The sequence below is a fragment of the Acanthopagrus latus genome, chromosome 14, assembly GCF_904848185.1.
Source record: "Acanthopagrus latus isolate v.2019 chromosome 14, fAcaLat1.1, whole genome shotgun sequence".
Taxonomy (NCBI): Eukaryota; Metazoa; Chordata; class Actinopteri; order Spariformes; family Sparidae; genus Acanthopagrus; species Acanthopagrus latus.
The window spans coordinates 1,207,566-1,222,152 of NC_051052.1; the positions used below are offsets into that span (position 1 = coordinate 1,207,566).

The following is a 14,587-nucleotide window of genomic DNA, read 5'->3' on the forward strand; positions in this document are numbered from 1 at the left end:
AAGTGATATACATTTCCTCATGGTAATTCTATAAACAGATATATGAATGCATAATCTTTATGCAGGGGACAATGTTTTGGTATCGTAAACTTTCTGGTTTTAGTTTGCAGTCTGTTTGAGGTCTGAGTTCCAGGAAGACCTGAGATCAATATGTTTTTATCTGAGCCGGCAGAACGAACGGAAGTGAAGGAAAATATCAACTATCGTCTTATAACGCTTCAGATTTAGATTAGCTCTTTTTTAAATGTATGTACAAGAGGCAAGATCATTTTTGTAAATATACAACACAGGGTCATATAGCAAAATTAAGTTTGCAAACGCCTTCCTGCTACACAAATTACAGAACATACACACAATTATTTATGTACAAACAGACAAACACGTAAATCTGCATCAGGGTGAATGTCAGCAGCAGCAACAAGATGGTGATGACACTGTCCATCAGCTGTGGTTATGAACACAGTCCACCTCTCCTCGTCCAGCTGTAGTCCTGCACTCTGTCGGTCAGAACACGGTCCATCCGTCAAGTGCGAGGGACGACAGGTCTCTGTGAGCACAACAGTCTCTGATGTTGATTGGCCAGCCGTGATGGTCCCAAGGTCTGCTGCTCTTAATCCAAAACACCTGCTTTCTTTACCAATGATGATAACAGGATTTCTGCCATGGGCAGTAGGTGTTTCAGCAATAAAGCAGAGAGGAAAAAAAGGTACATAAAGGAGCTACCAGCTGCTGCATGTTCATGTGGCATCGTTGCAAAGGGTGTCGCCTCCGCAAATGTATAAATGTGGTGTAGGCCACTTGCATAGTTTCAAGGCATAGGTTCTAGAACCCACATTCAACTTCAAATGAGCCTTTAATATTCACACAGTGTCTATTCACATTGACATCAGCCCAACTGTGGGAGATTAGCAATTACAATTAGCCACATGAGCAAAATGTTAACACCAAGTTCAAAAGACCCCAAAGAAACAATCAGGAAAAGACAGTAAAGCTACATACAGTTACTGGCCCTGGTTAATAAGATAGTCCTGTCATTTCCATCATAAAAGTTAAAACAATGGGTGCTGACGTCCTCAGATGGTTGGAGTAGACGGAGACTTTTGTCTTGATTCTTGCTGGACTTCTCAGGAGGAAAGGAAGACCTGAACAATCTATTGCGGAGCAAAACATTGTCTTAAAAAGAGAATTAAATCATCTGTGCAGACATTTCTCTTTTTCCCTCTGTATGCCACAAGCACCTTAGTTCATTTTGCCAGCGAGCAAAGATAGATTGTCAACGTTGAGCTCATCTCACATCGATTAGATTTAGACATTTACCTTTCCAGGAAAATCTCTGTAGGATCTTAACAGAAGGACATCTTACCTCTGCTCAGTGTGTAAGTTTTCCTTTAAAGCCTCGGCAGACACATCACTCCTCATTGTTCTACTACAAACAGCAGTGCATGCAGTCTTAAAATTTCAAAGGCAACAGTACATCAGCGCCAGGCCAACCGATCCTCTGAGTTTCGTCAGAAAGTCAGCTGAAAATCATGCATTCAATTTTAAATTGAATTAATGAGCGGCTCCACTAAAACTTTTAATAGCCTATCCGATAAGAGAAATGGTGTTGTGGGACCTTCATTAAAGGGAGGTTAAGGGATGGCTCTACTGGGGACAGTCAGACTCCAGGGAGCTGATAAACCGGGTGCTCCTCTCTCTGCCCTCATTCCATTAAGAGCCTTTAGATATCCCCACAGCAGGGCCTGAGGCTGGAGAACACTCTATAGACTTGGCATCAGAGGAAATAAAATGGTAAATAAAAACTAATCAATACAAAGGTTCCCATATAGTGTACACCATTACAAGAAGCAGTTTAAAAGGAAGTTTCTTTCAAAGTCCCTTTCCTCATACCTGCATCACATAGACAGTATAATTCCATTTATTCATCTGGCAGATGCTTTTGTCCAGACTGATGTACAAATGCATCATGGAGCTGAAAAAACAGAGCACAGCATTTGCTAAATTGATCAGTAACCCTTATACCTGAGTTTCATTTCCATATACACTGCCAGAGGACACCATTTAATCAAACGGAACTATCAGAGATCTCAAATACTGCCTAATATGATAAATCATTTGGTAATATTACATATTGTGGATGCCACTTGACAAGCGCTGCAGTGTGGCAGGAGCTCTATCTGATGACAACAGTCCCCACCACACCACACACACTGCTCAGGTGTGTCCGCTACACATTACTTGGTCTGTAATAATGTTTGGGAGGGTGATACATGTCGAGTGGCATCTCAATGAATGCCAGGATCCAAGGTTTCCCTGCAGTACATTAGATTGTAACCAGTTGATCAATGTTATTCACTTCACCTGTCAGTCCTTCAATACTGGCCACAGACAGGCCACAGAGAGAGAAGCTAGAAAACACAAGGTTTTTCTGTCTTCCAAACTCCACTCCCCAGGGTTCCTGTGAGAAATGTCTCGTCCCAGAGCCAAAGATAAGTAACTTTTATATCACAATAACATCATCAGGGTTAATCTCAACTTGACAAAGCTTCTCCAGAGATGGGCACATTAAACAGCAGCACCAAACTTGTGTTAAACTCAAGGGAATTCCTACAAGTAGAAATGCACAGAGGTGTACTTCTCTCTCTCTCTCTCTCTCTCTCTGTGTGTGTGTGTGTGTGTGTGTGTGTGTGTGTGTGTGTGTGTGTGAGGTGTAACAGTGAGTGCTCAGCGGGCTAAATTCATATTCATGCAGAGAGAAATGATGAAACAGAGTAACAGAAGTGTTTGACTCTTTGCTTTTATTCAGGTAGCAGCATCAGTCAGAACTGTCCTACTTCCACCCTGCAGCTCCTCCCAGCCAACACACACATACAGAACAGTCAAACAAACACACACACACGCACACACACCCCCGCATACTGATCACGCATATGAGACCAGACATACAGTGTATTCTCACACACATACCTGCCTGACTGCACTGAGCCCTGCAGGATTGAGAGACTGCCGTTATGACGGAGAGACACACAGAGACAGAGACAGAGGAAGAGTAGCTTCTAGTTTCACAACGGAACAACCAGTCTGAGATCTCAGCCACTGGTAAAATGAACTTCAGCACAGTTTAAGCAAACTTTACTGAGATGTTCTTCCTCCACACAAACGGCATCTAGTGTGTCTCAGGTCCTAGACAGAAATCTGAGGAGAAGCTAAAAAACAAGGTAGTGCCTCCAACACTTTCAAACTACACTCAACAAAAATATACACGCAACACTTTTGTTTCTGTTACATTTTCCACAAGTTCAAATCAAAGACTGAAGACTTTCTATGCAGACTAAAGAACTCTGGAGCAGATTCTGAACAAAAATGTCTTATTTCACTTCAGTCTGTGTCAGCGAGCGCCTTTTCTTGGCCAAGATAATCCATCCACCTGAAAGGTGTCACATATCAAGTTGCTGATTAAACAGTATGGAGAGTGTGCCGGACTGGTCGCATGCATGATGGCCTGACAGCAGCCACCCAAACAGCTGATGCAACAGTTGGTTTTCACAACCAAAGCTTTCTGCACCAACAGTCAGAAAGAGTGTTAGGGAGCTCATCTGTGTGTCTGGCAGTGTTCGCCTCATCAGGGTCGTTACCTGACCACAGTTTGTGGCTGTAGATGACTTTAGAGGGCAGATTCTCAACATGGATTTAAACAATTTTGTCCTCAAATTTGAGATGACTAATTCTGCCTGCTTATCAAAGTCTTAAATCTGGCGCTTCAACTCGTGAACAATAGGAGCAAAAACAAAGGTGTCAATTTGTGTAAATGTGTGTGGTGTATTGAAATATTTCATAAAAATATCTAGTTATTTGGCTGTGGCTCAGGTGTAGAGCCAGCGTCTTGTTATCGAAAGGTCGCTGATTCGATTCTCCTGGTCTACAGGTCAATGTGTTCTTGGGCAAGATATTGAACCCCAAACTGCTCCTGATGTGCTGATCGCCACCTTACATGCAGCCACCACCATCAGTATGTGACTGTATTTATTATTGTAAGTCGCTTTGGACAAAAGAGTCTGATAAATGCTCTAAAATGTATGTGTGAATGTAAAAGTGGTCCTTCTGGAGTTTACAATTGTATTAGAGAATTACATATTTACTGATCATATTTCTTGGTCATGAAGATGGCAGATGTGTGATTGAACTTGAAATCTACATTGTTCAAAGCACTTCTGGGAGATGCATTCTGATCAGGTTAAGGTGTTAATGCATTTATCTCTCTCCTCTTTCCACTTCTCCTCAGCGTAACTACATCAGTGAGGAATGTGTGGAAGTGGACCCTCCAGGGTCTGTCACCTGGAGTAATAGCAGCTGGTGCAACACTTAAATGAACCATCCTTCCTCCAGTCACATTAAAGTGACCGGAAGAAAGAAACTGCTGCCATTTCTCCAACAAATGATCATATAAATGGTGGAGTGGGCTGTTGCAGTGGCTTTCTGATCCCTGATCAATTTAGCTACTAATTGATCTATGTAGGTGAAGCGAGATGAATGACAGAGTCATAAAGATGATGAAACTTTTGTCTTGCTAATCATCAGGAAATTAAATTAATTGTACTTGGGTGCATTAGTTCTGCTTCCTCTTCCGTCCGGTTTTTCTTTCAGTTAGCAAACAGCATCAGCTGCACCAGCGCCATCATGTGGACAGGAGCAGAGACGACCCTGACACACAGCAGGTAAAACCAGGACTGGTTGTCGTTTCAGGCCCTGTATAATATTTCTCTGATACCTCGATTTATCATCCACCAGTTACATTCCCTGTACATTTTTGAACAGTGTAGTTTATAAGAAAATGCCTACATTTGGAGGGAACTCTAAAACTACAGCATTAACTATGTCCTGTTGCTCCATATTCTCTTTGCTGTAACAATCTTTGGCTGTAGCGACTAGCTGCTGTAGCTCAGAGCTATATGGCCCAATATGCTAGCTGGAGTCAGTCAAACTCAGATCATGAAATGTCACCACAGCCAGCAGGGTCCATCAGGGGGTGAAAACAACACTTCAAAGCACAATATTTTCACATCTTACTTTTAGAATTGAGGATTTATTTCAACCAAACCAGAGGTGATTGTGGGAGGACAAAGCGAGACTGTTTCGGTCACTTTTGTTGAGTTAATGTATAGTTCGAAGGCAGTGATTTCTGACGAGCTAATCGGTCCATTAAGCTTGTCTTAATTCAGTAAAAGAGGGGAACTTGAAGTCAGATGGAGTACAGTTGGATTTTTCTGTTTAGGAAGCATAATAGGTGTAAAAATAGGGAATGTATTATTGGTTACAATGTTTAATATCATAGTGACAGTCAGACTCTTTGTCCTGTCTACGGTGATGACTGGGTTGGATTTGTCTGGCAGCTGTCTGTCACAGGTGCTACAGCAGTAATAACAGCTGGGCAGAGGAGGCAGAACACACCCACATCAGGATCACCACACCCAGCCAGACTGTGTGTAGCAACACAAACAGGAGGTCACACATAACTGCAGCTTTAATGGATGCCACCATGATGTTGTCACACTAATGGCCGTAGTGAGAAAGACAGAGAGAAAGAAGGAGTGACTGCTAGTGGTTGATTTTCAGAGTAGTTACTCTCCTTCCTGTCCACTTCAGACACTCCAGATGATGTGTGAAGACGACAGCACCCCTCCCTGCTCCACCCATCAGGACTGTAAACACACTGATAAATAATATGGATTGTTGTAAGGAAAGGTGAGGGGCTGGTGCTTTGCTCAGTGTGGTGGGGCGACAGGACTTCAGCAAACACAACACGGAAAAAGGAAACCGCACCAGCTGCTGTCAGATCCTGTGGATGTAACAAAACACTGGAAACATTCTCTAGCAGCACACTCAGGCTGATGTGGAGATACCCTGAATATCAACCGCATGGACGACCTCCAGCCATCCTTGCACTTTGCATCCCTTGTCATATGAGGAGAAAGATTTATTCTGATTTGTATCAGCTATCAAACAAATTAAGCTGCAGCAGATGGTCGGCTGGCTGGCTGCTCGCCTCAGTATCTGAGTGTGTGTCACTCGTCACAATGAGATTTTCAAAATCTGTGTGGACATGTTTACTGCTTTGTCTTATCTCACCGCCTGGTGACGATTTGCATTTGAGTCGGGGTGTGCTGTCAGTCAGACTGCCGCTGCTCTTTGTTGGCACTTGGGAGGCGTGCAAACAGAATGTAAGCCCACTATGTTTCACATCTTTAGCTCTGCTTTAGCTCTCTGCTAAGTGCTGTCCTGGAGGCACATACACACACACACACACACACACACACACGCACGCACGCACGCACGCACGCACACACACACACACACACACACACACACACACACACACACACACACACACAATGTTACACACGGCCCACAACTCACTGGTCTCACAAACATGGCGAGGCATTAAATGTCTGCTTTCCTTTGCCTGCTGTCTGTCAGATTTCAGGGCCAGTCTTGCAGCCCACAGAGTCAGGACCCAGGCCTCACAGTCACTCATGCTGTCTTTCACTACTTCGACATCCTGGCAGAGGAGATCTTCTCCTGGATGATCTCTTCAACCCACAGCAGAGGACAAAGAATGGACACAGAGACCCTTGCAGTTCCACACTGCGGGTAAAACGTTCTGACAAAGTCTGAGGGACTCAATTCTCAAAGTATCTCCATTGGCCTTAAACGGGCTGTCCGTTTCCTGTGCCCCCTCCACCCTGACCCGCTGAGTGTCAGTAGTTCAGGGCCGGGGGTGTGAGGGTCTGCAGTGGTGGCTAGCTGTTGTTCTCAGCCGTCATGTACTTTAGGGCAGCGAAACCGTAGCGTCGCGACATGTTCTGCTGGAACTCCTCCTTCAGGGTTTTCAGGCAGACCCGGTACTGCTTGTTGGAGCGGAACTTGGTGATGTCAAAGCTGGGCGCATGAGGCATGTGGATCATGTAGGCATTGGGCAGAACCACAAACTCGTACTCCTGCAGAGAGAGAGAGGAAAGATCAGGACGAACTTTGAGGACAGCTGATAACTACAACCACCTCGACCTGTAAACTCAACACCTGGTATGTTACATACATACATATCAGTTGGATGTCCAAGTTGGACTGGAGGTATAGAGTGTAAAGTTGAGGCTAAGTGCTACATTTCAGCTACTATGCTCAACATTTCATTGTCGAACAGATGTCTTGCTGCCCTGTTCTTTGGCTCAGAGACTGTGAGAGCAGCGCATCACTATCACATCACTAATCATATCTAACTACATCTGACTCACATGAAAGAAAACACTGACAACACCAACAAACAGCAAACATGGCTATTACTGCTACTCACTGCTATAAAGCTCGTAGGAATGTGCCTTGAAATTTTGGCTGCTCGTTCTCCTTCAAATTGTGCGACTAAGACTAATACGTCCTTGTGGAAGAATCCAGTCTTTCGTAATGAGTACGTGGGAAGATATTCAGGTAACCTGTTTAATCACTCGATACAGGTCAAATAAAATCATTGGACAGGTTTATTATATATATATTTTTAATTCTATGTGTCAGAGCATTTGATTTATTGATTGCTGATTGAGATAATGTATGAGACAACATATGTGTCCATCCAACATCACCTTGTTATTTAATATTACAGCAATACTTTAACATTCACTTCTATTCACTTTTCCTTTTTTACCCTGTAGGGTGGATGGATGGCTTTCCTGAGTTGTGAGGACTGAGACTAACAATCAAACAAACTGCTCTTTTGGCTACATGAGTTTGTCTGCCTTCCATTATGATAACAGTTGATAGTGACCCACCTTCTCAGGGAAGGGGTTGGGTTCGATTTGAGTAATATAGAAATTCTACTTTGTAAATAACTAACTATAGGGATGGCAATGTTCTCAGTTCACAGTTCACTTTGGTCCAGACTGAGGTATCTCACCATCTAATAGATGCATCATCATGACAGTTTGCACAGGGATTTATGGTCCCCAGAGGCTGAAACCTACTGACTTTGGTGTTTCCCTGACTTCCCCCTGAGAGCTACAATTAGGATGACATTTTTGGTTTACACTGAAATATCTCCCCTTGATGGTTCTGGATGAAATGGTGAAGAAACTTTACTAACTTTGGTGACTTTTTTACTGACTCGAGTTTGTATTAGTCACTAACCAGAGAGAGTTGAATATTCAAGTCAGTCACCCAGAGCCCTCCTGCAACAGCACCCACTGTAAAAGTGAACCAGATACTTTCAGCTAACTGTCATTTTAGCCCTCCAATAACTAGAATATAATTAACTAATTTAATAGTAAGGTTCAAATCCGAGTCATTTCGTGGAGGTAGTGATGCTCACAGATGTGAAGCCCCTGTTTTAAAGCTGCTCCATCTTTCATTATTGTGTGCTGGAGAAATGCTTTTTAGGCTCCTGTCGCTGGGTAAGTTGTCGCTACAATGTTTTATTACTGTGTCAACTTCCAAGTCCTGTGAAGCCTCCAGGAACAGCACCGAAGCACTACAACTGTTTCAGAGCTCAACTCGTGGTGACAGCAGAGTATCAGGACATCCAGTAACTTACTCACAAATGTTGCTCTGATTCAACAAATGCCCACTCATTCAGAGGATGAGATGAAGAGACCATGTGTTTCTGTCTCACACTCTTTCTCACACACACAAACACGTATTCCAGTTCAAATCCTACACTTTTAATCTGATTAAAAAATGTCAAAGATAGATTTTCCCAATGTTACTCAATAACGTGATGTTGACGTGAAAAAAAAAAAAAAACTGAACTCAACTGCATGATGGTGTAGCACAAGGACAGAACAGAGTGCCTACATGCTCAACATGTTTGGGCTTTATCTTCAAAAGAAAGCAGCGGTTGCAACCATTTACTGACTGAATAACTATCTTTACAAGGTGACATGAAGCATATGAAGAATCCTCTCTATGCTGGCACACAGAGAGCACAGCAGCAGACTGCAGCACTAACAGGTGAGACTGTCCTGGGATTGGGGAGATTAGGACTTGTCACTCTGAAGTCAGTAAAAAGAGTCTTGAGTTTTGAATGACTGACTCCAGACTTGCTAATAACTAGCTGTTGAGTGCTGGACAGCTAGGGTGGAGTGAGTGTATCAGAGATTCTAAGTGAAACAGCTTCCAATGATAGCAAAGTTTGTGGATGGAAAAGCTAAAACAATGGGCTGAATGTCAAAGGCTTTGTGGTGCTGAGAGGAACTGCACATCATTTTCTCTGTAAGTATCACTTTACACAGCACACAGAAAATATCCTTGTTAATATGATGAAATGTGTTTGGGTTCAGCTTCAGTAATAAGATTATCACTCATTTCCCAGCTTTATTGCCGAACCATTAAAAATCAGAAACCACGACTTTTTGCAATCACACAGTGAGGCTGTTAATATTCACACGCTTTTCATTAGAGGTTGGCATTTCATTGAATAGGTCAGTGCAAAGGCAGATACTGAGTAAACCATCGACATCTGACCAAAGACATCTTAATAAAGCCTTAATAATGATAACTACAGCACCAAATGAATATTGCACAAAACTGATTGCTTAACATAGAAACATTACAGAAATAACTGCTAAATGGTTATTGCTTTTACAACAATTAATTTGCTTTTTTAAGTTTACATGGTGGGCAGACAGTAGGAGTGAAGTGAACAGAGGAGTTACCTGTGCATCCAGCTCCATGATGTGAGCCACCTTGTTCCAGCCGAAGCCCACGAAGCGACGGTCGTACTCAGGACTGTCCCTCCTTACCATGACGTAGGGCTCAAAGTCAGCCTCCCACTGCACCTTGTAGGGTGTGGTAGCTGTCCGCCATTTGGCAAAGTTAGTCGGTGCATGGCCTTTAGTCCACACATGGTACCTGGCAAGAGAGGTAAGAAAAGGTTTTATCAAGCTATTGTTGGAGGGAGGGTGAACTATGCTTCTACATCCAGTATTTCTGAGAGGAAGTTAGATTTATAGTTTCTAAAACATCAGACAGCATTTTGATAACAAACCTCTGTCTTGTATCACAGAAGGTCTAAAAGTCTAGACTTATTGATAGACTGTTTATTTACCTCACATTGTAGACCAAATCATTTGTGAAGGAAAAAAAAGTATTATCTCTTTTTCTGTCCATGATTTTATAACACCTCTTTCTCCTCTAACCACCAAGATTAAGGGGCTATTTACAGACCTCAAATTCTGGCCGTGGAAGCAAAGTGAGTGTGACTGCAGGAGGTGTGACTGCCTGTTTGCAACGCAGGAGAAAAATCTCACCTAGTCCACAGTGTGTCTGTCTGCCTTCACTGTTAAATATGAGGATGATGGCAATAAAAAAACATAGAGCTAATTTTAATTAAAATATATAGTTGTGATGGTTAAATACTCAACCCACTTGGATGAAGATAGGTCAAAATCATAACAACAGGTAATTTTGACCAAATTACAAAATCAAACTTTTTTTTACTTAGCTCCACGTGTACACTTATTAGAAAAACATATTGGGTCAAAATGGAGACACCATGAAACTGTTTCTGTATTTGCTTCAGCAGCAGTTTAACTGTATTACTGACTGACACAACTTCTGCTCATGAACCGAGAAGACCGGCTTCAGTGCCACAGAGAAACAGAGCTTTGGCTGCAGGATGTAAGGCTGCTGTCAGTGCTGGATGTGTTTACATCAGTGATGTTCTCTGTTGTGGTGGTTTCTAAACATTGTTCATTGCTGGTGGACAGTGTGATCATGAAGTGTCAGCCTCTCTGTCTGTTGATGAAGTTCACAGCTATTCTGCTGGTAGCTTCATACATAACTCGTAGCTCCAATAAAAACAACAGAGATGAGGTACGTGGTAGTGACCTTCACTATCAGTGAGCAGCAGACCGCTCACCCAGCGGGATTTCTCATTCTTGCTGGGGATCTCAAACATGCTGAACTAAAGTATCAGTATTACCAAATCTACACCAGCATGTTGATTTTCCAACAAGCAGAAAGCAAAAAAAACAAACAAAACTGGGCCAGGACTGTGTGGAAACAACCAGCTGGGCCATGTTCATCAGGTCATGGTAATGTCATGGTGCACATGTGATCATTTACAGTAAAATTAAATTTAACTATATATATATATATATAACTATATATAAGACAGCTTTATTTGTAGATTATGACCATGGCAAGGTTGTTGGTTAATTGGCTATTGACTTTTTTCTTTTCTAACTAATGTTATTCTCGTAGCCTTTAAAAATCCACAATTGGTTGACTGGTATTTATAAATCCTTGTTGTTTTATTTTAGTACCTGTACATGCCAACCTGGCGGTCTGAGAGAGCCAGCATTTCAATCCTATATGTGTCCTGTACATATGGCAGCACTGATGATAAAGTCGACTTTCACTCTGACTTTGAAATGAAAAGAGATTCCGTAGTGTTTTCTTTAATGAAAACTCTTAAGATTCTGAAACAATGCTGGCTGCAGTAAGAGAGCCGTGGATCACCTGAAGGTGAAGAGTGTTCCCATGTCCAGCTGAGAGAGCAGCTCAGCCTTGGACTTTGGGTAAGACAGACGATATCGCAGCGTCTCAAATGCTGGAACCACCAGAGCTTTCTTGGTGTTGGACATGTCCAGCTGGACAACCGACTTCCTACAACCACACAAACACACAGAGAATTTGATAAGATTACAGAATGTATATTACATGTGTGCATGTACAATAGCTCATAAAACATGTTGTAGGAAATGAAGTCAAACATAAAAGTGTCAGGAACATTGACAACTAAGACTCTTTCCCTCTGATTTCTGTTTATCACCTCACCTGAGGTACTCATAGAGACCATACATCGGCAGGAAGTCGATGTCTGACAGGAACATGTAGGGTGTGTTGACCTGCCGCATGGCCACATTTCGCAGCAGGTTGACTGGGTAGAACTGTCCCTCTTTGTAGACAATGTGGTAACCGACATTTCCACGGCTCATTAGCACCTCGGAGCCCTGAGCATAGCGCAGGAACTGCTGGGCCTCAGCGTCGGACAGGTACAGGGCCAGGCTGATGGGGCCCTCCCAGTGCTTACAGATGGCCTCCAACATCTGGAGTCTGCAGAGGGCGGGACACAGGGATGAGTGACATCACTAATTGTATTACAATAAACTCATTACACAATACACACTGAAACAGAGACTCCAAAGTAAAAAAGAATCATCCTGCTGACAAACAGGGCTGGAGATGTTTTTGAATGCACAGTGTGTAATGGAGGGTTGTCACATTACATGAAACTTCTCCTAGAAGACTTAAATGGCATCAGCCAACAGGGTAGAGTATTTTTCTTCCAAGATGTGAAGATTGTGTCCTGGTCTATGTCATTTATTCATCAGAATCTGGAATGTAAGTGTTGAGTATTTAACCCTGTTTTTTGAAACTGTTTCTTTGTGATTTTCTTTGTGTCACCTGAGACATGTGACACAAAAGAATCATCACAATTAGCCAATTGTGTTTGTATCACTTTAGTGATGATATGAAACCAAGAGTTAGCCCTGATATATCTTTAATCAAACAACAAAGCAGCTTGAAACAGCATGCCTCAGATGGAGAATTAGCTTTGCTTTGAAAAATTGCTCTTTAACTATAGTCAACTACAGCCTCTACTCAGTGTCACTCAGTCTGCTGAAAACACAAGAGAAAAGTATAATGGTGATACTGGATCTGAAAATAATTCATATATGTCTCTGTTTACTGAGCCAGGTATATTTCAGTGTTTTTAATTCTGAAGCCTCCGTCCTTTGGTTTGTAAAACCAAGTTTTGTTAATCTCCATCTGAAAGATTTCACCCTTAGAGGAACAGAGGCCACTCTGTTATCACAAGCGTACAGGAGTCCTGAATGTGATGGTCATAGTAATGTTTGTCTTGAGCATTATTAGCAATCACCCTCAAAATTCAGGGTGGGGATGGATGAAGGAACTCATGTCACCACTCCTAAGATCAGCTATTTGCAGGTAATGGCTCAGTGATCCAAGTATTTCCTTCCACCATGGTCTGCCCCTTTTTGTCAATTACTTTGAATAATGTGGGAGTTAAATGATCCCCGGAAGGGAATTAGGTGGTGACAACAATGTAGAAAGAAACACTGGTAACATAATAGGTAATAACAGCTAAATTACAATTATACGAAAACATGTTTGAGGAAACAATCAGTCTGCTTTTCTCTTACTGCAGTGGTTTTGACTAAATTTCTCAGCTTCATCACTCTGCTGCTGACATTCCACGCTGACATAACAATCAGCCAGGCTTCCAGCCTTGCAGAGAACAGGGTTCAGGCCCATGCTCATATAGCAATTTCATCTAAGGGTCAGAATCTTTGCAGCAAGAGAGCCTAGGAGGGCCGCCACCAAAGAAAAATTGCTGCACCCACCAACTTTTTCAGAGTGCTCCAATGTCTTGTGCAGTTGCTGCGAGCACTTGTGAAAATATCAGAAAAGGCTCTACCAGTGTCCCTCTTTTCCAGGGAATCATTGCTATATTACAGTAAGATCCGCCTCAGTTTTACCCTCCCATCTGATTACCCTTTTGGCTGGCAGTCGGCTGGCTGCTGGCTGGGAGTCCTCCCTCCCTCCTACAGGGCGTGTGCCTTGATTCCACTGTAGACATGCCCATTCATTCAATTGCAGGGTTTCCATGAGATGGTGAAACATTACATCTCAGTGGCAAATATTACACTTTAATCCCATTACATTTATTTTAAAGCTTTAGTTAGTTTTGGGTAGGATCACTTCTTCTCGTGTAATCTGATCATTACTTATGCATTTCAAAATCCACAACACGGTTTTACCTAAAGAAATATTCTGCTTGTTGGGGTTTAGCCTTTCAAAAATAAAATGTTCACTGTGGCAAGAAAAAGAAGTTTGCTGTCAGATTTCTGCATGCTAAGATGGTTGCAGACAATAATGTTGTAGTAACTTATCATATGAAGTGTATTGTGTTTATGGCTGCTCCAAACAGCCTTACTGGTAACTGAAACCAAATGCCTGTCTTGGTGTTGCACTTGGTTGTTCAGACAAAAAGTAAAGGCTTGTGCAAGTGCAAGGAGCTTTAGAGAGAACTTCAAACTGCTTCCTCACTCATCTTCACACACCTGGCCAATCAGTGTGTGAATATGTGAGGCTCATCAGTATGGGAAATGGAACACAGTGAAAATATTATTACACCTTTTTATATAATCCCCAATTAAAATAGTTTTATCAGCTCTAAATATTTACGTGATTGCCTTCCATAGTGTCCTGACATGAAGAGAGGAGCTACTGAACACAACTGGCTGTAGCAAATAATTAATGGCACAAAAAAAAGAAACAAAATGTAATCAAATTTAAAAAAAATAGGCAATATGGCAAAAAAGGCACACAGTATAAGGTGGTAAAATTGAGACTAACAGATGTTGTTTTTACATTCCTGGGTTCAAACTGGTTTTCATGCTGCCTTGCTGCTTTTAGCTTGTAAATCCATTGTTTTTCTTATTTTGTTCAAACTGAATCTCTGTATCCCCAAAACAGAAACTAATCCATTGTCATTCTGCTGAGGTAAGGAGATAAA

The 14,587-nt window shown here is 42.2% G+C and overlaps 1 protein-coding gene across 2 annotated transcripts in view; it reads right to left on the reverse strand.

Moving 5' to 3' along the window:
* Positions 1-2,781: 2,781 nt before the first annotated feature.
* Positions 2,782-14,587, reverse strand: part of large1 (LARGE xylosyl- and glucuronyltransferase 1) — a 108,797-nt gene continuing 96,991 nt past the window's right edge. For both annotated transcript variants that reach the window (XM_037122363.1, XM_037122362.1), the window contains 4 exons: positions 11,821-12,099; positions 11,503-11,649; positions 9,696-9,891; positions 2,782-6,995 (listed from right to left, as the gene is read on the reverse strand). In XM_037122363.1, the coding sequence (XP_036978258.1) occupies positions 6,798-6,995; positions 9,696-9,891; positions 11,503-11,649; positions 11,821-12,099 (820 nt within the window). In that variant the 3' untranslated portion in view covers positions 2,782-6,797. The remainder of the gene's footprint in view (positions 6,996-9,695; positions 9,892-11,502; positions 11,650-11,820; positions 12,100-14,587) is intronic.